The sequence below is a fragment of the Dermatophagoides pteronyssinus genome, unplaced genomic scaffold (genome assembly GCF_027571235.1).
Source record: "Dermatophagoides pteronyssinus isolate colony J.1.1.1.1 unplaced genomic scaffold, Derpt_VIB-CSIC_2022.12 sq0008, whole genome shotgun sequence".
Lineage (NCBI taxonomy): Eukaryota > Metazoa > Arthropoda > Arachnida > Sarcoptiformes > Pyroglyphidae > Dermatophagoides > Dermatophagoides pteronyssinus.
In genome coordinates, this window is record NW_027461532.1 from 1,028,891 (window position 1) to 1,052,714 (window position 23,824).

Here is a 23,824-nt window from a genome sequence, read left to right on the forward strand (position 1 = left end):
AATTTGCCTATTTCGACAACAGCAAACAACAATCATTATATTGTCATCGTTTATTGACCCAAAACAAAACAAAAAAAAATTGATAATCAAAATCAAATACAATACAAATGATGATGATTGAATGAGATTTTCATAGTCATTTTATGAAATTTTGCTTGTAATTTTATTATTTATGATTGTTGTTCATCATTCATCCATTGTTCATCATGATGATGAATAAGATATTTTTCTTATTCGATCGCTACAAATGCGAATATAAAATCAACCAATTTTGGATGATGAAAAGGTTTTTTTTTTTGGCCGATTGGCTGTAACCATCATCATCATCATCATTGTAACAAACACACTAAGGGTCGAATAAAAATTTTTTAGCTTTGAACAACTAACCAAAAAAAAAATCGATCTGAATTTTAAACTTTGACTTGGATTTTAAACAAACATATCACAAAAAAAAAATCTTGCTTATCATTCTCATCGTCATCAGATTATTGTTTTTTTTTCTTTCAACAAACCTTTTTTTTGTCCCCTCTCTTTATTTCAAGAATATGTTCATATCTGTTTTGAATTGAATGATGGAAATTCAGAATCATTTTCCATCATCGAATCATCCGGAATCAATATCATCGATTTGTTCACAATATTCACAAAATGATGATCATATTAAATCGGAATTTCAACAACTACAACAACAACCATTATCCGATGGATTAACAAATGATGATGATGATGATGATGGTAATTCATCAAGAACAATAATGATGAATAATCATCAAACTTTTATGCAGAAGAATTTACCATCATCATCATCATCGTCAATGTCGACCACATCGAATCAAATGATGATGACATTTGATACAATTAATGGCAATTATATTCAACAAAAAATGATGCCAAACACTTCAAGTTGGTATGATATGTCATCATCATCATCATCGATTAAATCAATGACAATGATGATGACCGATGATGATCATCAACCAATAGTTAACCATTACGATAATAATAATAATAACATTGACGATCCACCACCACCAAAAATATCGCAACCTTCGTCATCAACGACAACATTCTATTCTCCAATTATTACAAATGATCAAAATAATCAACAACAAAAATCCAAATCTGCACTTAATGTTCATGGTATATTGAAAAGGAAATTATTGAAATTGAAATCATCAACAACAACAACAAAATCATCATTATCACCACAATTATCATCATCATTATCGTCTTCATTATTGTCTTCGTCGCCATCAACGACATCATCAACATTATGTTCTTCATCATCAACAGCAACATCATCATCATCATCATTAGAATCACCATATAAACAATTAAAACGTAATTGTAAAAATGAAGGTATTAATCCACAATGTGTTATCTGCGGAGATTTTGCATCCGGACGTCATTATGGTGTATTTGCATGTGAAGGATGTAAAGGATTTTTTCGTCGTACCATATTGGCTACGATGTCATTGAAAGCAAATCAACAAAAATTATTGGATAGTGGCGCGGATATGGAAATTTATAAAGGATATCTAGATATTTATAAATGTAATAATTCAATTGTAAATCATAATCCTCAGGATAATGGTGATGGACAATCAATGACAACATTATCTGATCAACAGCAACCAAAACGATGTCCAATACTTGTTGAACAGAATCGTCGTCGTTGTTGTAAATCATGTCGTTTTAAAAAATGTATCGATGCCGGTATGAAATATGAACCATCAGCATTGGAACCAAAATTAAAACGGTTAGCAATTCTTTCACTTTTTTCTCGTTGAAATTCATGTTGATCCTTTTTTCTTTTTTGAATAGTTTGGATCCATTGGATATAATTTTCTATCCAGAAACATTAAATTTTCAACGACAATTATATCATTCATATGCAATGTTTATCGATACATTGATGTCACAATTTCGAATATTTTTACGATTAATCAATAATGTAAAAGATTATCCTTATTATTATCACCATCATCATGAACATGATAGACAGTCTTGTAATCCAAACGTAATGATTAGTATGCGTCAACGTTCAGCATTGATCATTATGGAATATCTGGCTATGTTAACTGATGAAATGCTTACAAAATTTATATCATATATGGATGATTTCCGTCAGATTCATATCAATAATCAGGCCGATCTTATTCATCGTTCAAAACATTGGCTTCTTTGTATGATATTGGCTGCTGTTTATCCTACAGCCGAAAAATCATTAAATTTTAATGGAATCATATTCGGTGAACAAACATTTCATAATAATCTTTGTGAATTATATCAGAAATTAAAAATTCTTGGCAATGTTTGTAGCGAGGACGATGATAAAAATGATGAGCAACAACAAGAACAACCACAACAACAACAACCGCAACAACAACAACCGCAACAATTAAATTCAACATCATTGACAATGACCAACACTGTGGATATTAAGACAACAACAACAACTGCAACGAATAATGAATGTCAATTCCTTGGACTATTATTATCCAATCAGAATTCATTTCAAAATATATGTCATCGTGCATTTCTTAAATCACGAAAATTTCAAAAATCGCATTTATCATCGCAACAGAATCAATCACCAAAATCATTCAATTCATTTGAATTTTATCATATTGATAATACTATTCCACAACAATCACCAATAATAATGATGATGGATGATAGAAAATGGTTATTATCATTGAAAGAAAAATATCGATTTTTACCATTATTGACAGCAATGTTATTGATTCGAAATTATGATTCAAAAACGATTGCCAATTCATCCGTAAATTGTAGAACGAAACCGGCTGAAACAAATCGAACATCGAAAGAATTGTCAGCCATCGATCGTATTCGATATTTATTGATGACAATAATGCGAAATGAATATCAACTATTCGAACGTATTACTGGATATTCGAATAATATGGAAAATGTTTGTACAATATTTGCAATGCCAAACAACAACAACAACAATAAAACCATTGGTACTATTGTTCCGAATTTAATCGGTATGGAAAATTATCCGATCAATCAAAATACTATCAATAGTTTTGATGTTTTCAATCGTTTTACATTATCAAGATTGGCTAATAATTTTGAAGATGTAACAAGAATTATTGGTCATTTAGTATCGATTGTACGATTAAAATTTTCAATTTTAATCTAATCAAACCGCCATACACTCACTCACTAACATAAATATTGCATGTGTAGTTTATTTTTCCGTTGTTGTTGTTTAATTAATTAATTAATTGTTCCATTTTTTATATATTAAAAATTACAATTATTATTACAATGATGATGATTTAACGTTCACCTGTACGATGATTAACATAATTTGAATATTCTGCTTCACGTAATAGTACAACATTTCCAGAAATTTTACGTTTTAAATATTGTATACAATGTGGATGTAATTGTGTTATCTGATTGATTGACCAATCGGACATTCCTAATCGGCAAAGATTTTCAGCATAATCCATTTTAGCTTGCCAATATGGATATGGTTTTTTTGAATGTCGTGCTTTCCATGAACGTATCTAAAATTTTTTCAATTTTACAAAGAAAAATAAACAATTTTTTTAGAAAATCAATCAATTTTATTAGCAAACATAATTAATTTCGAACAATATTTATTCATATTAGCCATTTTTTTACAATTGACAAAGACAAAAACGAAATTAAAACGATGACATCAATATATTAGTAAACATACTTGATAATCATGCCATGATATACGTTTTGGATCATGTCTTGTTGATGTTTGATAACGGATATCACGTTTTTTAAATTCAGCATGTTCCAAATAGCCACAGAAACCAATTTTACTTTTCAAACGTAACTGTTGATATTGATGTGAAATACCAACAGTTCCCAACGAAATCATTCCTTGCCAAATACGACAATTTGTATTTGTTTGTTTGATTGCCGTATGAACCATACGTTGTAATGATGCTAGAACCATGTTTATATAATTCAATTTTTTTCAGAATTATTCAAAAATCTTTAGCCAAATTTTCCACCAAAAAGCAAAAATCAAATTCCGAATGATCATATGAAAACAACATTCATATTGAAAAAAACACACACATTGACCTCGATCAATTCATAAACAATGTATCATGGTGTTTTAGTTCGAATTCGAATCCATAGATGGCCAAAACAGTAATAGAATCGAATCTTTTTTTTGTTGTTGATGATATTCAACAAGTTTCGATATCGCCAAAAACAATTTGAAATTGATTGATTGATTTGAAAAACTGTTTTTTTTTTTGTAAATTGAAATTTTGCAAACGAAAAAACAGCAGCAGCAGCAGCCGCAATAAAATACAACTTATTCGGTCGACAGCAATAAATAATAATGAAAAAAAACAAACATTATTCGATGATCGATGGCTATTGTTTTTCGTTTTCGTTTTTTTTCACAAGAATTGAAAATTTATTGAAGAAACGAGCAAGGCGTCATATTATATCTATGGTGATAAAAATATTTCACAATATTTTTTACATTCCCCGTGTTAATGATTGATTTATTCATTCGATTTGAATAAATCAATTAAAAATGCCATTGTCATTATCTATCTTTCTTTCTGTGTGTTTGTGTAAATAAAGCCATCAAACAAAAACACAGGTAGGAAATCCATTGGTGAAAACAAATGAAAATGATAATAATAATAAAAACATTTTTTTCCTCGTTCCTCTAGTTTTTTCTTCCAATAGATGAAAAAAATGCACTGTCCTTGATTGATTGATTGATTGATTGATTGGTCGACCATCAATCAATCATTTTCCATAATCGATCAATATTTATTCGATGATTGATTACACGATTTGTTAATTAACCATGTGAATATTCTCTTTTATTATTATTATTGAAATGGATTACAAGCAAAAAAAAACAACAACAAATAATTTTAAAAAACAAAAATTTAAAAAAACAAAGTATGATCCATCATTATTGTGTTGAAGATGATGACAAAAACTTTTCAATTTTGTATTTTTGAATGAAAGAAAAGAAGAAATTTCATCATCATCAGCATCATCATTAACATGCATGGTTTGTTTGTTTATTATGATTATTATTATTATTATGTTAATATTCATTCTATTATTTGTTGTTGCCTGTTGTATTTCCTGATGGAAAGAAAAAACAATTGTGAAATTTTTTTTAAAAATTCAAATCAATAATAACATTAATCAACTATCAACCTAAAATTATCAATACTAAAGCTACTATTATCATCATCATCATCATCATCCGTTTGCCAAATTTAGCACATCATATTTTTCAACCTTGAAATTTTTCTATTTCGACAAACATTGAAAAAAAATGTTGTTGATGATGATGATGGTTCGATGATTTTCACGGTGGGATATATATATTCAAAAACATCGACCTTGTTGTTGTTGTTGTTGTAGTTGATGATTTCAATCTGATGTCACCAGAATTTTCGACCAAACAGTGCAAAAAAACCCGTTTTAGTCATATTTTATCGCGAATTATTGCCAGAAACAAAAAACGAACGAAAATATTGATGAAAATATCTTTCGGTCAAAGCTTATTGTCCACGAATTTCATTTTGTTACTGTAATATGCAAGCAATTTCGGACGATAATCATAATGATTTGAAGTATTGAAGTACAACATTAGTTCGTTACATCCAAAATGGCAATGATGATGATGATGATGATGGTTGAGAAATATCATCGTTTGTTTTTCATTCAGAAGAATCAAATGATGGAAAAACCTGGCCATCATAATCATCAATAATAATAATAATGATGATCAATCTTCAATCAGAAAGAATGAAAAAATTTTGCATTGATTATAAATTGAATTTGAAAAAGTAAAAAAAAGAAAAAAAATTAATTACATCAAAAAAAAATTGAAAAAGTAAATAAATTTCATGTTCATCATCATCATCGTCAATGACATTATGGTCATTTCAAATGACATCATTTTCTTCAAAAACATTCTAATCATTCGATAACATCTTACCAGTGATTATTTGGAATTGATTTGATCAATCTATAGAAATAATTGGAAAGAAAACAAGAAAACGATTCTCCCCTTTTTGATTATCAAAGAAAAAGAATCATAATTTACTTATCTTTCGATGGTTGTTTTCGTTTTTTTCATGGAGCTTTTTTGGCCATTTGCAGACGGACGAAAATCCCACCGACCACTTAAATGAATTTGGATATAATTTTTTTTCAATTTTTTTTTGGTCTTTGGTTGGGTCGACAAAAAATCGAAGCATGTTCCAGGTTGTTTACACACATTCACTTTATTTCATTTAGTGAAAAACAAAAAGTGATGTTTCAACATACAAAACAAGAACAAGCTAAACAATTTTCACGTTCAACCTGACCGGTAGGATGTTTGTCCGTAGGCACATGACCGGTTTTTGTTTGTTTGTTCGGTGTATTCAAATTGATTCTGTAATGGAAAGAAAACAAAAATTGAAGGTAAAAGGAATTTCTCAACTTACCCAAGTTACAACAGGCAAATATTGATCTAATGATTGATTGATTGATGAATTTGTTGTTTGATCGGAAAACAAACTTTGGATTTCATATTGATTTTCAACAAACAAATCATTCAAACTTTTGTTTGTCTCTCGTTTGTTATTCAATCATTCACATTATTTTTTATCCGGTACTTAAAAACTGAAAATGATAGTCATGTTGAAACTTGATGATAACTCTCAGTTCTCTTCACCACCACCACCACCACCAACATCAACAATATCATCATCATCATCATCACACCAACCAATCAAAATTAATATGATGAACATTCATTCATTCATTCAATCGAACCGAATCAATCGATCGATCGATCGATTGAACAGAAAAAAACATTGAGAAAATAAAAGAAAATTGAAAGAGAAAAAGATGAAGAAGAAGGAAAATCTATCGAATATTTACCAACCAACAAAAAAAAACAAACAACTAAATACACATATACAACACATCTGTGTGTTTTTAGGAGAAGGGGAAGGCGAAAAAAAAGGACAATTTTTTTTTTGTTTCTTCATTTTCATCGTTGTTGATTGATTGTTGTTGTTGTTGGTGGTGGTGGTGAATATCGTCGACAGATTGATTTGGCGACAAATATTTGTATCTACCGTGAAACGAAAAAAAACTATTCAGTGATGAAGAGAGAGAGAAAAAAAAACAAATCATCATTGGAGAAGAAATGAGATGCCGAATACTTTATACAATTGGTTTGGCTGGTTGGTTTGGTTTGGTTGGTTAAAATAGACTTTGTTCACAATGATCATCAACATCATTTCAATTACATTGATTTTGATTATTCAATTAGCCCGAGACAAGAAGAAAAAAAAACACTGAGAGAAATTGAGAAAAATATGTGTGTGTGATTCGATCATGATCATCGTTGAAAAGAGAAAGCAAGAGAGAGAAATCTAGATATATATTTTGTTTTCTGTCCAAAAAAAAACAAGACATCCAAATGTGAAAAAAAATGTCTTTGTAAAAAAAAAAATGTAAAAGTATTGATTGATTTATGATGATGATAATGGGAGGAGTGAACAAGATTGGTGGGTGTTTTCGATGATGATGAGGATCATGATGATTTGATCAATCAGAAAATTCAAATAAATGATGTGTTTGTACAGATGATGTTTTTTTTATCATTAATAATTTAAGGATAGTGATGGTTACCATTTGAATGAATGAATCTGGATTTGAAATAAAAATGTAGATTCTTGCTTTAACGTTATCTCGATTTTGTTGAATCTTCTTCTGAAACAGAACAAGTTTTTCGTAAGTCGAATGGCATAAGAAGAAGACGAAAAACAAAAAAACAAAAATTGCATAGCTCCATTTGTTGAATTTCAACTGAATATTGATTGATTTCTAAAGCAAAACAAACAAACAAACAAAAAAAAAAGGGTTGAATTTTGCTTTTTGATTTTTTTTTGATGGATGGATGGATGGTGATCAATAAAAACAAACAAAACAAAAAAATCAGAACAGAATTCATAGGAATAACGATGATTTCAGAAGATGTAAACGATGATGATTTGAAAATGTTTTTTTTTTGGATTTTTTTTCTTCTTCTTCCATTCGTTAATGAATGAAATAGAAATGACGACAATAACAACGAAATGAAGATTTCAATTTTTTCATCATCATCATTATTATCATTAATATTTTGACATCATCATCACAACCATTTTGTATGGATGTTTGTCCAGCAGTTAAACGAAAAAAAATTATGAAAAACAACAACAAAAAGAGAGAAATCGATAAAATAACCAAAAAAAATGAAGCTAAAGCTGAGAGAAATGATACTACCGCTACGCCATATTTTTCATTTTTCACTGTTCACAATTGATCATCCTGAACATCATCGAATGTATGTGGATTCATATAATTGAAAAGATAACATTGGTAAGAAGACAGAATATAGTGAAAGTGAAAGTAAAAGAGGGCCGGTATAAATGAAGAAATGGATTTTCTTCAGTTTTAGTTTCGATTTTGAAATAAAATATCTTCAACACACACACACACACACACACACACACACACACACACAGGCATCAAAGAAATGCAAAAAAAAATTGAAAAAAATTGAAAAAACCACTTGTTGATAACGACATTGGTTGATTGGGATGGATGATTGAAGAAAGTGGTGTTTTTTTTCAAATTTGTTGTTGTTGTTTTTGTTGTTGAAATTCTGAATTGAATTCAAAAAAAAAATTGAAGAATTTCTTAATATAAGAATTCGACATGTTTAAGAATGTGAAGAATTTTGAAAATTCATGATATTCAGCTGATGATTTGATGGATGTTTCTATTTGAAAGTTTTTTTTTTGTTCAAAAAGAAAAAACCGATGGAATTTCTTGCCTTTTTTTTCTGGTAGATCTGGTCACACACTCTTCAAACACAAGGCGACATATAATCAAATCAAACAGAAAAATTGGTTGGGCTTCACATTATCAGCAATTAAATTAACCATTTTCCTTCGACGTCACAAACACACAAACATTTACCATTACATTCTTCACACATCATCAAAATTATCATCGTGAAAAAAAATGTTTTTTTGATGAGGGGAAAAAATCATTTTTTTTTTGAGATAACATCATCCACACTAATTTATCCATTGCTGTGGTATAACAGTAGTTTCTGTTTTCGTATATAAATCATCCACCCTCACCTAATAATTAAACAGACAGAAAAAACATTCCAACAATGAAAACAAGGTAAAGGTAAATATTAAAAAAAAAAATTTTACAACCATCACCAAAAACCAAATAAAAAAAATAATCTCCATTAAACAGCCACCACTACAACAAGAACTTGTTGCTATTTGATGATTAGAAAATAAAAAACAAGCCAGGATGTTGTCAATACGTCAAATTGCTTTGACGATGATGATGATTGTGATGATGAATAATTTTTTTGTTGAAAAAATGAATATTAAATGGGATAAAAGTACCGGTTGACAAACACCACACAGACAGAGACAGAGTGATATTGGTTAAAATAGTTATCAAATATCGTTCGTTTAGATAACCAAACATACCATATATATTGAATGTGAAAAAATAAAGCATAAACAAGCTAAAAAGCTAAACATGTTTGAATTGTAATGGAATTGAAATGGTTAGGTTGGATGACACAATCCTTGGACTACATATATTTAGATAAATTTGATTTTTTAAAAAATACCTTTTTTGTTTTTTGTTTTGTTGAAGGGAAGTAAGAAGCGAAAAACGAATCTAATGTTGAATCAAATGAGGGAAAAAACAACAACAGCTAAAAAACAAGAAGTGAAAAGAAGAAGATATCGATGTTTAAATCAATCGATCGATCGATGATTTTCGAAAGATTTTTTTGTTTTTGTTTTCGGTACAAAATTCTCAGACTTTAGACAATTTCTGTCTGTTCGTTTTTTTTAACTGGATGTTAATAATCATTTCGATCAAAAATGGTCATAGTTTTTTTTCTCCTATTTGAACAGCAACAACGAAGCAAAACATCATAACATCGCAACTGCAATAATAATTGTTTACGAAATGACAACGAAAAAAACAAAACAAAACAATTTTGGGTGATTTTAATTCAAACCGAAAAAAAAAACAAAATCATTGGGTGTTGGCACCGAATATCATTTTTTTCTGGAATCAATATCATCATAAATATCGATATAATCGATTGTTTGTTTGATATGGATGGTCGAAACTATCGCGATTAATTGATTGATAATTTATAATAATGATAATGATGATTATCATCATTATGTGTAATCACATAATCAATCAATATTTTAACTTGATAAAAAATAAAATATCCATATATCATATATGCAGAAAACACAAAATCAATGTTTTTTTCCTGTTATCTGTTGATTATGGGTGTTTTTCATTATTCATTTTCGTGTTGTTTTTTCTCGTAAAAAATATTTTTTCTTTATCTTTTTTTTTCGCACACAAAATTCAAATTCAAAAAAAAAACAACAACAAATTCGCAATGGAAATGCAAACAGCAACAACGAACAAAAACGTTGATGATTATTCATGGAAAAAGTATCATCATCCATTGATGATGATGATAATGATGTTCTCGTGCATGTGCTATATTCAGTCAGTCAGGCCAGGCAAGCGAAATTGGCCAACATTCCCAGATGATGATAATGATGAATTATCATAATGTCATTTGAAAACACAAAACAAAAAAAAAGTTTCGGAAAACAAAAAAATCATTATTAATTGTCAATATGGTAATTAATGATGATGATTTTCTTCTCGATGATGTTATTCTGGTTAATTGTTCAACAGCAACGAAAAAACGAAAAAATCTTTTTTGACCATTTTTTTGATGATTATTCGTTTTATCGGTCAGTTTTTTTCCTTGTTCGGATGCGGATGATAATGCTAAACGTGTCTCATCATATATTCCAAATATGCGTGACCAACAGAAAAAAAATGATTTTTCTGTTCATTTGAATGACCATTGCAATTGTGTACAGTTAGCTAGTTTGTTTGTTTTGCTTGTTTGAAAAGATAAAATTCAATTTCAATTACAATTTAAATGATGATTTTTATCATTCAAATTGAAAAGAATTTCAAAAAACATTTTCTAAACTTTATTAAAAAATTTTTCATTTTTCATTTTTTTCTGATTGAATTTGGAAACCAATCAATCAATCAATCAGGTATAATAAAAAAAAAAATTTTCTGAATTTTTCTGATGAAATTTTTATGACAAATTTTGTTTGTTTGTTTAAAAGTGAAATGAAAAAATTCAAGGTTCCAAATCGATGATGATGGCGGTCATCATTTTTTGATTGAAATTTTTTTTCCTCCTAATTTAGGTCAATTATTCGATTGAAAGCCAGAAGCCAAACAGAAAACAAAACATTCGAATCAATCATAACACGTGAATTGTATTTTGATCGATCACAATCTCTTGATTGATTAATTGATTGATTGATTGATTGAATAAAAACAAGAACTAATTAAATTCACATTTCACAATTAAACATGAATTAACCCCGGTTATAATTTGCAAATTCAATTGCGGTTTTTTACGCCTCATTTTCGTTGTTGTAAACATTAAACAAACAAACAATCTTTTCCATTTTCACAAATCAGATTGAAAATTTGAATTGAAAATGGAAAAACTTTAAATTTTTTTTCTCCCCTCCGACCAAAACGACGTAAACGAGGAAAATCTTTTTGGGAAACAAAAAAAAATGATTTTCTGATATGGTGTTTGCGTGTTTGTTTGTCGGATCGACAATCGATTGGGATGGGCGTACAATCGATCATTCAATGACGATGATGATGATGATGATAGTTTCTGTTTGTTTTTGCAAAAAAATTTCATTTTGCATATTTTCAAAATTCTAAATTGGTTTCTTCTCTATCTATCTTTTGCTTAAACAATTAGCTAATTCGATTGATTGACGAGGATTTTCCCCATGTGTAGAACAAAAAAAAATTGTTCAATAATGAATATCGATTTCAATATGTTGAAAAACCATGGAAATAAATAAAGTTTCCCCTTCGACAACATTAACATTTTTTTTCTTCGACAAAACTTTTTTTCTGACCTCGATGTCGTATCTGATGATTATACCTATGTGGCTAACCGCTAATGATAATGATAATGATGATGATGAATGCAACAGATTTCAAAAAAAAAAAAATATGAAAATTTTAAACGCGTTTGGTCCATTTTTCTTTGCATTCAAATTATCATGATGAAAGCAACAAGTGTATTTACAAATTCCATATCCGTTTGGCCTAATTTCAATGATAGAAATTTTTTCATTTTCAATTTTTGATAATCAAATCCAAAATATCAATATTCATTCATTCATTCATTCAGTTATGACCTTTTTTTTTATAACTGACTAACTGACTGAAGTGTTAATTTATTGATGATTTAATTAATTAATCAATCGATCGATCGATCGATCGATCGATCAATCGACATGTTTGCACATTGATAAAAGCTGCTGCTGCTGCTGCTCATTTCCATTTCAATTCGATAATTATTATTATTATCATCACTGCAAAAGATAAACAAAATTCTTTCTTGTTTTTTCTTTTTCTTCTTCTTCTCGTTAAACTACATGGAAAAATTCCTTGTTAATCATGATGATGAACAGAAACTATTTTTTTTTTTAAAGGTAATGAAATTCGAGTATGATAAATGATGATGATGATGATGACAACGTTTGAATAAAAAAAACATTCGAACCTTGTGTTTTTTTCTTTTTTTTTGATGACATTCGACAAACTTCTTTTTTTTTTTTTGCTGTATTTTTTTGGTTGAACGAATTGAAATGATAATGAATTATGTATGAACATCAATTTCTTGGCAATTGAACACCTTGAAGGAATGTGTATTTGTATACAAAATAAAAGTGTGTTAATTTTTTTTTCTCAACCACAACACTGTTTTATCGATTGATAATTTCATCGATTTTGCTATTGATCAGCAAACATTAGAAGAAGAAAAAAAATGGTGGGGAAACAAAATTCAAATTATTATTAAAACACAGTGTATGCTGCCATCTGTTGACTTTGAATTTATTCATTCATTTTTTTTGAAATTTTAATGAATTATGAAATGGTAATGAAATAGTCATCGAAATGGATTTTGTATTGTTTTTTATTAGTTTAATTTTTTTTTGTTTGTTTAAAAGGTTTGTATACAATGTGTGTGTTTTTAAATATTATCGTCACAACAATTTGAAAATGTTAAAAAAATCATTCATGTATGAATAAATTAATTTATGGTCAGCATTGTTATGTACGTTGATTATCACCGTTCAAAGTGTTAAAAATTTCCGTTCGAATTGCTAAATTATAAAAATAAGAATCAAAGAAATAATAACTATGAAAATGATTTTTTTAAAAAAATATCTACCATTAAGTAAATCCTGTTTAAATTGTATCAATTCTTGACGAAATTCTTGCATTATTTCCTCTTTAAGTCGATCACTTGATGATGATCCAATAGGATTTGAAACCGTATTTTGAACAGTCAATGATGGAGGTAATGGGGGTGGCGCCGGTGATTGTGCACGAGAATGATGGCCATTTGTACGAACGCCATTGGCAATATTGATCAATGATTGGGAATTCATTCTTAGATTAGTATTCAATGTTGAACTTTTGCCATTTTGACGACCATTAACATTATCATTTTGATTAGGCACAGATGAACCATTACTATGTAAATTAAATTTTTTTCAGAGATAAATATGAACAAACAAACAAAAAACAAGTGTTTTTTTTACCTGATTGAATTCAATCGACGTATAGTCGAATTGATTGGATTATAACATTTGACCGGCGATGTTGCTTTAGGCTGTTGATCGACAGGCAAATCACTAGATTTAGTACCATTATCTACATTTGATTGTTCATTTTCTTCAATTTTTGCTCGTCGTTTAGCTAATTTTTGTGCCATTTCACCAAAAAGATTTGATGATGGAGGTCGATTATTATTATTGTTGGTATTATTGTTGTTGCATAGATTACTTAGATTTGGATTTGATTGTGTCATTTTACTGTGATAAAATGGCGGAACCGTATTATTCATACTATTTGACAATGATTCCGGTTTAGCTAAAAAAAATTGTCAATATTATTATATCGTGATAAGAATTCATAAAAATCAAAACAAACATACCGGATATCTTTGGCTTTGGTGGAATTTTAAGATGAGGTGGAACAAGCGGTGGCAATGGCGGTGGTGGCGGCGGAATAACTGTTGAAGATAATGTTTGATTAGAATTCGGTCCAACTGATACGTATGTAGGTGTTTGATTCTTGATCATTAATGATGTATCATTCATTGTCCTATTGTTATTATTGTCTATGTTGCCAAAAAAAAAAAATTAACAACGACGTAATAAACAAAATGATTTAGAAAAAGGATTTTGAAAATTGAGTCAATCAAATGAAACGTGATAACTTACATTGGTTAATTTCGATAAAATTAACATTATTGCCATTATTGCTGATATTGTTTGTTGTAGATGATGTCGATGATGATGATGATGATGATGATAATGAAGATGAACAAGATGATGATATTGACAATGGTGGATGTTGTTGTTGTTGATAATTATGAAAACAATTCTCTCCATTTTCAATATTCTTTCGTGTTAATGTTGAATGTTTTGATAAATCAATAACGGATGTTTGATTATTTGATTCGTTGAAAGTTTGTTGAAATTGTTCTTGTTGTTGTTGTTCAATTTCATCAATATCACCACCACCATCACCAATTTTGTTGGCCATAATTAAAGAATTTGTTGATGCTGTTAATCTAGCAATTTTTTCGGATGAATCAACAATCTTATCGATAGTTTCACCAAATAACTGTGCATCATTCATATTGATAAATTTTACTCCATAAACTTTATCATCAATGATGTCTCTCCATTGATGAAATGTTGTTGTTGCTTTATTATAACAGAATGATTCATTGATTGAACAATTTGCCACAACCTGTACATGTAAACAAAACCAACAACAAAAATAAAAAAAAAGTTAAGATAATATTACAAAATACATTTGGTAATAGATAGATAGATAAATAAATAAATAAAGACAAACAAACAATCATAAAACAAATAGAATGAATGACGGAAATGTGGCTAAATAAGATCAAACAAGTGTAAAAAATCAACAACCACACCACGAAAAAAAAAGAAGAAAATCTATCCAAAAAACAAAAATCCCAATAAAGAAAAACAACTCAATTCAAAAGACATATAATATGCATTTAAATATAACCATATAAAGGTTTTTTGTTTCTAAAACAAAACAAAAAAAAAAAAGAAAAGATACTTACATCATAATTATCTAATTTCCTTCCGACAATACGAAATGTATTTGCTTCACTATCATGATAAATACCGATACGTGATTGTCCTATTATGATCCATTTTTCATTAATATAATGATGCATTAGGCCATTTATAATGACTAGACTGAATTCTGTTTGGCTTCTGTTTTGCAAAATGAAAAAAAAATATCAAACAAACAAAAACAAAAACATTAAATTAAAATAAATCAATATAGAAAATAGTAATAACCTTTTGATTACCTCATTGTATTGCGATTTTTTCTGCTGCTGTTGTCAACAATAACAATTTCTGATAATGATGATTTTGATTGATCATCAATTAGATTTTCATTACTTATAATTAGATTATTCTGTTGTTGTTGGCCATTAATATCATTATTGACAACATTATTATTATTATTATTCTGATTATTAACAAACCACCACCAAAATTCAGCAAATTGACATATTAAAATAATCAATACAATGACAATGATTGAAATTATCAAAATTGTTAATAAAAAACCCAATAATTGCTGTTCTTGTAATTCTTGTTGTTTTTGTTGTTCATATGATGATGGTAAAGGTGACTCGTTGTTGGTGGTGGTGGCTGTTGTATAAAAATGCTTTCGTTGTTGGTTATTCGTTGTCGTTGTTAATTGTAATTAGCAACAAACAAAATAAAAAATCACATCATTTTTATCGAATAACATTTATGGTTTACACCGAAAAAAAAACTGAATTTGTTGATATTATCTTTATGAATGAATGAATGTTGTTGTTGTTGTCGATAGCGATAAAATGATTGAAAATGTCATCAGTATAGAGAGAAAAAAACAGAAAAAGAAACATTCAACACACATATCAATCGAAAAAAAAGATGAATAATCAAGGAATGTTGATTATCGATTGACAAGGTCGAACAATGTTTGAAAAGAATGTTTCAAACAGAAGAAAAAAAATGTTTGTTTGTTTTTTTCGTTGTTTAGCATCCAATCATCATCACCATCATCAAAAATCATATCTAAGGGTCATTTTTATGGGGGATATAATGTTTGTTCAATGATTTGATAATGATGTCGAACAACAACCACCAACAACAACAATCATCATCATTGACAATTTTTTTTTAAATAATTTTCTGGGCGACCAAATTAGTTGAGAACCGAGAGAAGAAAAAAAATATAGACATTTTAAGCATTTTAAAAAAATGGGAACCAAAATAAATATCATAGATACATCACAATTACCAATACGCACCAGAGAAATGCAAAATATATATCACCAATATGTTGTTGTTGTTGGTGGTGGTGGATAATGATGATAATTTATATATTTTAACAGGAAAAAAAATAGTTTCTCATCATACGTGCTTGATCAGAGATTTTTTTTATTTTCAAATGTTTATTGTCGCCAATGATGATGATAATGGGTGGCTGTGATGGATTTTTTTTTTTTTTTTGTTTCTCTGGTTGCAACCACAGATCTTATGAATGAAGTGTGTGTGTGTGCGGGAAACAAACAGATTTGGATATGGAGGTTTTTTACAAAATTTTGTTTGGTTGTTTTTGATCGGATAAAACGACTTGAATGAATTCAAAATTCAAATTTTTCATTAGTTTTTGTTTTGAAAGTGATGAATATGATTTTTTGTTGGCAATTTGACAACAAACATAATCATCAGGATTATAATGATATTCTTGATGAAACAAAACAAATGTCAGAATTTTGCCAAAAAAAAATCTAACAGAACCGCGATACACACACAGAAGATGATAATGATGTGAATTCTTCTTTTCGCTGATTGTCGAGGTTAAATTGTTCAATGGAAGAAGTTCAAAGTAAAAAAAATTTCATGGTGTTTACATGGCCAAGAACCAGATATTTATTCAAGCAGAATTAACATTTGAAAAGAAAGAATACGAATGAATTCTGGCGGATTCTGTAAGAAAAACAAAAAAAAAATAAATAAATAAATTGTAAACAAATATCATTGATTGATTATCGATCGATACAAATCATTGACTTTAATCCTTAATACAGGCAAAACGTATTGTATTGTTATATTGACCTGTAAAAGGCAACAATTTTCTTTTTTGGAAATGAAATTAAAGTCAATTTTCCAAAAACACACACCGTAACTACCGGCTTTCATGAAATAAGATTGAAAGAAAGAAAAAGAAAAAAAATATCTACCTTTTTTTGCAACTTAATCAAACATATTAGACTTAATAAGGGAATTTTGTTATTAATTTTTCTTTTCTTTTTTCTATAGAAAAGAAAAAAGGTGTTATTACGAAATTAACAAGAAAAATGTCTGTTTCTGGAACAAAAAAAAACATTCATTCATTCAATACTGATATGGATGCCGGAACAACAGTTGAAAAAAAGAGAGAAAAATAGTTTTGAAAAAATCTCAAACATTTAAAATGCAAAATAAACACACGCAAACACAACAGGTAAAATTGAATTCGAACGATTGAAAAATAAGTAATGAAAATGTAATGTTTGGAAGCCCGAAGACGTTCGATTTGGATTTTCCTTTTCGGTTTTTGTTTTTTAATTTTTGCTCTCATTTGCTATGAAATTATAATTTTTTTTTAATTTTAATGAAATGATTTCATTCATCTATAATGAACGAAAACAATGTGAAAACAAGAGTAAAACAAAAAGAAATTTCACGGAGGTGTCTTTACAAATGATTTCACGAACTTTTTTTTGATGGAACATTGCCATTGGCTTCAAGCCATCGATAGTTTCGAAGAATGATGGATATGAAACGATCACACACACACAAATATGAACATCAACGTTGATTGTGGGCAGCCAAGTAAGTAAGACATTAAATATAAATTATTATGAAATTTTCTTCTTTTTTTTCCGATTAGGATGAATAGATGTCATGTGTCATGTATGTAATGAATATTGTTGTTGATGATGATGATCATCATTTTCTCGTTTGTTTGTTTGATTTTGATGACCAAATAAGGCGATTAGCGAAACTGAAAAAAACAAAACTTAAATAAAGATCTTCATGGTAAAATTTGATGGATCAATCAATCAATCAATCAATCAATCGATCAATTATGTCTAACGATTTTGCAATTTTATCAAGGATGATGATCGACAATTTCGATTAATTGCAACAATATTGTGACAAATTTCACTTAATTTTGTTGAAGAAAAAAAAATTCAAATTGCAATCATGTTATTGCAATAACCATTTTAATTGTGATAACTTGTTGATTGTATAGATGAATCAGATTTTTGTTCAGAAATTATAATTTCCAAATTTATCAATTGTAAATGACTGATTCATCCATCCATCCATCGATTACAAGAATGATTATGGCAATGATTATGGTAAGTTTTTATTCAAACAATCATCGTTTTATATTATATAATTCAAACAAATTTGTATCCATATGGCTGGTGTATATTCAACCAAAAACAAAAAAAAACATTCTATAAATAAACCATCAGCAATTTCGTTCACTTCACAATTAACACACAAATTACTTGACCTAAACATTTTTGCTTCGAAATCATTTATAGAATTAATGATATAAATATTTACATTTAAAATGCTATTCTATGCAGAATTAGTTTTGTTTATCATTTTTTTTCAATTTTCCAGCCTGGTCTGTGTTTAGCTTAACATCATCATCATCATCTGTCAATCATTTTCAAATGAAATGTTTCAAACAAAAAAAAATTAGAACAAACTTTCAAGCAATTGTTTAAAATATAAAAAAATCATAACAAAATTTGTTTACAACAAATGGGAAAATATGGTGTTTTTTCATTTATTCATTCATTGTTAGTTGGTGCAACAAAATAATCCGTTAATCGATCTTCAATCTGGCTCATCAATGCACGAAGATCATTCTGCAAACCTATAGATGATTATGATTTTGGAATATAAATATGAAAAGAATAATAATAAGCTAAATATAAAGGATAATATTTACAAATAATACGATTTCGAGCCGTTCGAATCAGATTAATATCGATATCATTTCGGGGAAAACCTTCACTGTCGACTAATGATTCGGTCATACCAACACCTTGCTTTAAACATTAACAAAAACAGAATTAGTTTGCTGAAAAAAACCCTTTATTGATTACCGATTGTAAAATGGCCATAAAATCTTTGATTTCATTTTCTAATTGATTACGTTTTCGATTCAATTCTAATGCTTCATTACGAACTTCGAAACGTGTTTTTTGATGACCATTTTGATGTTCATCACCTCTATCATGTTGTTGTTGTTGTTGTTGATCACAATTGGAAGACATTTTTTTTCCTGCAACAAAAAAGATGCTTTAATTTTTGTTATTTATTTATGAGTAAAAAGCGCGATTCATTGAATGATGATGCAATTTTTTGTTTTGTTTATGATTTACGAAAAAGAATTTTCAACAACAGTCAGATGGCGCAACAATCAGAAATTTATTCTATAATTTTATTTCATCATTTATTCTATAGATTCTTATTTAATTCACTCAATCAAATTACAAAATGAAATGAAAATCAATTTTTATAACCAGGATTAATAATTCCATTATTAATTTGAAGATTTCTTCTTTGCAATCGTCGTTGTGATAGAATTTGATCTAGATCTGGATTGATCCAAATATTGGCCAACATTATTATTATGGTAAATACGAAGCCGAAAAAATTGATACGATTAAAAAATAATGATAGATCAGCATCGATAAATATGATCAAAAATATAATTGAACCAAATGTTATTGAAAGTGAATAATTTTCCAAATAAACACTGATTATACCAATCAAAAGTATCAATATGGTTACAATAGTGAATAGAATCAATGAAATACGAATTGTTTCCTATATGGAGTGCAAAAAAACGACATCAACAGAAATTCAATCAAACAAAAACAAATCTTACAGTATTGCCATGATCAATGGTCAATTTATCAATCCAATAATATGATGATGTTGATGTTGATTGTAATTCCAATGCGGTAAATACAATACATAAAATAATTCGTGCAATACATAACAAACATAATGTCCATTTTTTACAATGAAAAATTGATGATATTTCAGCCATGATGATTTCATCCAAAGATTTGTAGATTTTTCGCTAAAACTTTTGTATTTTTAGGGTTTCAAATAACAATGATTTCAGATTGATAGTTTTTTTCTAATTTCTATCATTTTTTTTTTGATGAAATTTTATGATCCTTTTTATCATTGTAACGTTGTCGTCGTCGTTATGGATCCATATAAATTAACCGATTGAACTTTGTTCCAGAAAAAAAGTATACTTTCTTTCATCATCTCACCCTCCCCTAATGATTTTTGGAATATTTTTCATCATCATCCTAGCCCTGGATTTCAGTTTGATAATTTAGTTTCTTCGTCGATGATCCATCATTGATCCATTCTAATACAAATTCGGATGCAAAAATTATTTGAAAACCAAAAAATCAAACAGAAATTGTTGTTTTTCTTCTTCTTCTTCCATATTTGTTCTTGTTTATGTCTGTGTGTGTGTGTGTGTGTTTACATTGATTTATTTATGATAAAAAGAACGGTGAAGAAAAATGATACTATTTTTAAATCCAAAGTGTCACCGTTACTATGTAATAAATGTTGGTTTGGTTGTTATTGATGGATGTTTTTGTTGTTGTTGTTTTTGATACACTAATTTAGATCTACACATACCCACACAGCTACATTCGAAGAAACAAAATTCGTAAATAATAACGTTTTTCTACAATGATGATTATCTTTTAAAAAATTTTTTTCTTGAAATTAGAATCGCGAATTTTTTGGGATATGAATTTACAAATCAAATATGATGATGATCCAAAGTATGGCAGGTGTTGTATAACACATTTGGATTGTGAGTCTGCGTCAATCGAATTTTTCTATGAAGAAAAATTTCGAGTAAATTCTAGAAGAAAAAAAACGTAACCGCGAGAATTGGCGAGAAAATTCGCCATATTTTTTCAATGGCGCGCTGCTATATAATTGATGAAAGCGGCTTTTATAATATATTTATAAAAACGAAAACAATCATCAACAAAACGTATCATAATAATTTTGTTTGTCGAACTGTTCAGTTATTCAGCAACAATAATTTTTTTTAAAAAAACTGTATTTCTCATCTAATTCTTAATAAGAATTGCTTGTTTGTTTGTTTGGGACATTTGTCAAATTCGAAAAATTGTTTTTGTTTTGTTTTTGAACAAAAATGTCGAAAGCACCTGCGATTGGTATTGATTTGGGCACAACTTATTCTTGTGTCGGTGTTTTTCAACATGGTAAAGTAGAAATTATCGCTAATGATCAAGGTAATCGAACAACACCAAGTTATGTTGCTTTTACCGATACGGAACGTTTGATTGGTGATGCGGCTAAAAATCAAGTCGCTATGAATCCATCGAACACTGTGTTCGATGCTAAACGTTTAATTGGTCGACGTTTTGATGATCCATCTGTTCAATCTGATATGAAATTCTGGCCATTCAAAGTGGTTAATGAAAGTGGAAAACCAAAAATCGAAGTTGATTATAAAGGTGAAGTGAAACGATTTTTCCCGGAAGAAATTTCTTCAATGGTATTGATCAAAATGAAAGAAATTGCCGAAGCATACCTTGGTAAAAAAGTTACCGATGCTGTCATCACTGTACCAGCTTATTTCAATGATTCACAACGTCAAGCTACCAAAGATGCTGGTGCTATTGCCGGTTTAAATGTTCTTCGTATTATCAATGAACCTACAGCTGCTGCTATTGCATATGGTTTAGATAAAAAAGGTGGTGAAAAAAATGTTTTGATTTTCGATCTTGGTGGTGGTACATTCGATGTATCAATTTTGTCAATCGATAATGGTGTATTTGAGGTAAGATATTTGTTTTTTTGTAAATCTTTTCATTTTTCGCAACATTAATAATTGTTTGATTGATTTATTTATTAGGTCAAATCAACTGCAGGCGATACACATCTTGGTGGTGAAGATTTTGATAATCGTCTTGTTAATCATTTTATTCAAGAATTTAAACGTAAATATTCTAAAGATATGTCGGCAAATAAACGTGCAGTACGTCGTCTTCGTACCGCTTGTGAACGTGCAAAACGTACATTATCATCATCAACACAATCAACAGTCGAAATCGATTCATTATATGAAGGTATTGATTTTCATTCAACAATAACACGTGCACGTTTTGAAGAATTATGTTCGGATTTATTTCGTTCAACATTGGAACCAGTGGAAAAAGCTATGCGCGATGCTAAATTGGATAAATCAAAAATTGATGAAATCGTATTGGTCGGTGGTTCAACACGTATTCCAAAAATACAGAAATTACTTACTGATTACTTTAATGGAAAAGATTTAAACAAATCGATTAATCCGGATGAAGCCGTTGCATATGGTGCAGCAGTACAGGCTGCTATTTTGACTGGTGATACATCAAAAAATGTCCAGGATTTACTTCTGCTGGATGTTGCACCATTATCGTTGGGTATTGAAACTGCTGGAGGTGTAATGACAGCATTGATCAAACGTAATACAACCATACCAACGAAACAAACACAAATATTCACCACCTACGCCGATAATCAACCGGGTGTTACAATTAAAGTATATGAAGGTGAACGTGCCATGACCAAGGATAATAACTTATTGGGTACATTCGATTTGAATGGAATTCCACCTGCACCTCGTGGTATTCCACAAATTGAAGTTACATTTGATATTGATGCCAACGGTATATTGAATGTATCGGCTGTGGATAAAAGTACTGGTAAACAGAATAAGATCACTATTACAAATGACAAAGGTCGTTTATCAAAAGATGATATCGAACGTATGGTACAAGAAGCTGAAAAATATCGTGAAGAAGATGAACGACAACAAGCTAGAATTCAGGCTAAAAATTCATTAGAATCATATGCATTTCAAATGAAAAATTCTATCGAAGATGATGCCATCAAATCAAAAATATCCGATTCTGATCGAACAACCATTTCAAATAAAATCAAAGATGTACTTAACTGGCTAGATAATAATCAATTAGCTGAAAAAGATGAATTTGAAGATAGACAAAAAGAATTGGAACAAATCTGTCGACCTATCATCTCGAAATTGTATCAAGGTGCAGGTGGTCCTGGTGGTTTCCCGAGTGGTGCATCAACTCATGGTGGTGGTGGTTCTAATAGTGGCCCAACCGTAGAAGAAGTAGATTAAGTGAATACATGAAACATCATTTGATTATATAATGTTTGAAACTGGTTGAACCAGTACTTGTTTTCATTATAATTTGATATTTTTGTTTCTGAAAATAATAATAATAATAATAATATTCATTCATGTTCTTCCTATCACTCTCAGGTTTAAAAAACAAACGTTAAATAAAAAAGTATTTTTGATCAAGTATCTTAAACTTTGAATATCCGAAAAAAACAAAAAAAAACCGAAATCAGTAATC

General features: G+C 29.0%; 6 protein-coding genes and 1 long non-coding RNA gene across 7 annotated transcripts; 3 read left to right on the plus strand and 4 right to left on the minus strand.

Moving 5' to 3' along the window:
* Positions 1–201: 201 nt before the first annotated feature.
* LOC113788960 (uncharacterized) lies at positions 202–3,596 on the plus strand. The gene is made up of 2 exons (XM_027338435.2): positions 202–1,759; positions 1,825–3,596. The coding sequence occupies exons 1-2, from the start codon at positions 570–572 to the stop codon at positions 3,167–3,169; spliced, it is 2,535 nt and encodes an 844-aa protein (XP_027194236.2). The 5' UTR covers positions 202–569; the 3' UTR covers positions 3,170–3,596.
* On the minus strand, positions 3,218–4,070 carry LOC113789012 (uncharacterized). The gene is made up of 2 exons (XM_027338497.2): positions 3,719–4,070; positions 3,218–3,542 (listed from the first exon to the last, which is right to left on the minus strand). Exons 1-2 carry the CDS (start codon positions 3,965–3,967, stop codon positions 3,309–3,311), a joined length of 483 nt encoding a protein of 160 aa, XP_027194298.2. The 5' UTR covers positions 3,968–4,070; the 3' UTR covers positions 3,218–3,308.
* Positions 4,071–13,144: 9,074 nt separating this feature from the next.
* LOC113789015 (uncharacterized) lies at positions 13,145–16,168 on the minus strand. The gene is made up of 7 exons (XM_027338499.2): positions 15,614–16,168; positions 15,359–15,515; positions 14,478–15,012; positions 14,189–14,374; positions 13,794–14,124; positions 13,421–13,725; positions 13,145–13,352 (listed from the first exon to the last, which is right to left on the minus strand). Exons 1-7 carry the CDS (start codon positions 15,616–15,618, stop codon positions 13,300–13,302), a joined length of 1,572 nt encoding a protein of 523 aa, XP_027194300.2. The 5' UTR covers positions 15,619–16,168; the 3' UTR covers positions 13,145–13,299.
* A 430-nt stretch (positions 16,169–16,598) lies between these two features.
* On the plus strand, positions 16,599–18,593 carry LOC142645230 (uncharacterized). The gene is made up of 3 exons (XR_012846375.1): positions 16,599–17,296; positions 18,012–18,182; positions 18,241–18,593. It is a non-coding gene; the product is annotated as an uncharacterized LOC142645230 (long non-coding RNA).
* A 474-nt stretch (positions 18,594–19,067) lies between these two features.
* On the minus strand, positions 19,068–19,745 carry LOC113789017 (26S proteasome non-ATPase regulatory subunit 9). The gene is made up of 3 exons (XM_027338501.2): positions 19,481–19,745; positions 19,324–19,423; positions 19,068–19,248 (listed from the first exon to the last, which is right to left on the minus strand). Exons 1-3 carry the CDS (start codon positions 19,649–19,651, stop codon positions 19,163–19,165), a joined length of 357 nt encoding a protein of 118 aa, XP_027194302.2. The 5' UTR covers positions 19,652–19,745; the 3' UTR covers positions 19,068–19,162.
* A 70-nt stretch (positions 19,746–19,815) lies between these two features.
* LOC113789011 (uncharacterized) lies at positions 19,816–21,332 on the minus strand. Its single transcript, XM_027338496.2, has 2 exons — positions 20,269–21,332; positions 19,816–20,207 (listed from the first exon to the last, which is right to left on the minus strand). Exons 1-2 carry the CDS (start codon positions 20,431–20,433, stop codon positions 19,887–19,889), a joined length of 486 nt encoding a protein of 161 aa, XP_027194297.1. The 5' UTR covers positions 20,434–21,332; the 3' UTR covers positions 19,816–19,886.
* A 52-nt stretch (positions 21,333–21,384) lies between these two features.
* On the plus strand, positions 21,385–23,772 carry LOC113788967 (heat shock 70 kDa protein 1A-like). Its single transcript, XM_027338446.2, has 2 exons — positions 21,385–22,233; positions 22,309–23,772. The coding sequence occupies exons 1-2, from the start codon at positions 21,583–21,585 to the stop codon at positions 23,581–23,583; spliced, it is 1,926 nt and encodes a 641-aa protein (XP_027194247.2). The 5' UTR covers positions 21,385–21,582; the 3' UTR covers positions 23,584–23,772.
* Positions 23,773–23,824: the final 52 nt, after the last annotated feature.

What these genes read in the sequence shown, in the direction of transcription:
- LOC113788960 (XM_027338435.2), top strand. Translation starts at nt 570, where the DNA reads ATGATGGAAATTCAGAATCATTTTCCATCATCGAATCATCCGGAATCA. An exon ending in TTGGAACCAAAATTAAAACG is followed by an intron (nt 1,760 to 1,824) that starts GTTAGCAATTCT and finishes TTTTTTGAATAG; the next exon opens with TTTGGATCCATTGGATATAA.
- LOC113789012 (XM_027338497.2), bottom strand. Translation starts at nt 3,967, where the DNA reads ATGGTTCTAGCATCATTACAACGTATGGTTCATACGGCAATCAAACAA. An exon ending in TATCATGGCATGATTATCAA is followed by an intron (nt 3,543 to 3,718) that starts GTATGTTTACTA and finishes AAAAAATTTTAG; the next exon opens with ATACGTTCATGGAAAGCACG.
- LOC113789015 (XM_027338499.2), bottom strand. An exon ending in GGAAATTAGATAATTATGAT is followed by an intron (nt 15,013 to 15,358) that starts GTAAGTATCTTT and finishes TTACATGTACAG; the next exon opens with GTTGTGGCAAATTGTTCAAT. An exon ending in TTTTATCGAAATTAACCAAT is followed by an intron (nt 14,375 to 14,477) that starts GTAAGTTATCAC and finishes TTGGCAACATAG; the next exon opens with ACAATAATAACAATAGGACA.
- LOC113789017 (XM_027338501.2), bottom strand. Translation starts at nt 19,651, where the DNA reads ATGTCTTCCAATTGTGATCAACAACAACAACAACAACATGATAGAGGT. An exon ending in TTATGGCCATTTTACAATCG is followed by an intron (nt 19,424 to 19,480) that starts GTAATCAATAAA and finishes TAATGTTTAAAG; the next exon opens with CAAGGTGTTGGTATGACCGA. An exon ending in GGCTCGAAATCGTATTATTT is followed by an intron (nt 19,249 to 19,323) that starts GTAAATATTATC and finishes AATCATCTATAG; the next exon opens with GTTTGCAGAATGATCTTCGT.
- LOC113789011 (XM_027338496.2), bottom strand. Translation starts at nt 20,433, where the DNA reads ATGGCTGAAATATCATCAATTTTTCATTGTAAAAAATGGACATTATGT. An exon ending in CCATTGATCATGGCAATACT is followed by an intron (nt 20,208 to 20,268) that starts GTAAGATTTGTT and finishes CACTCCATATAG; the next exon opens with GAAACAATTCGTATTTCATT.
- LOC113788967 (XM_027338446.2), top strand. Translation starts at nt 21,583, where the DNA reads ATGTCGAAAGCACCTGCGATTGGTATTGATTTGGGCACAACTTATTCT. An exon ending in TCGATAATGGTGTATTTGAG is followed by an intron (nt 22,234 to 22,308) that starts GTAAGATATTTG and finishes TTTATTTATTAG; the next exon opens with GTCAAATCAACTGCAGGCGA.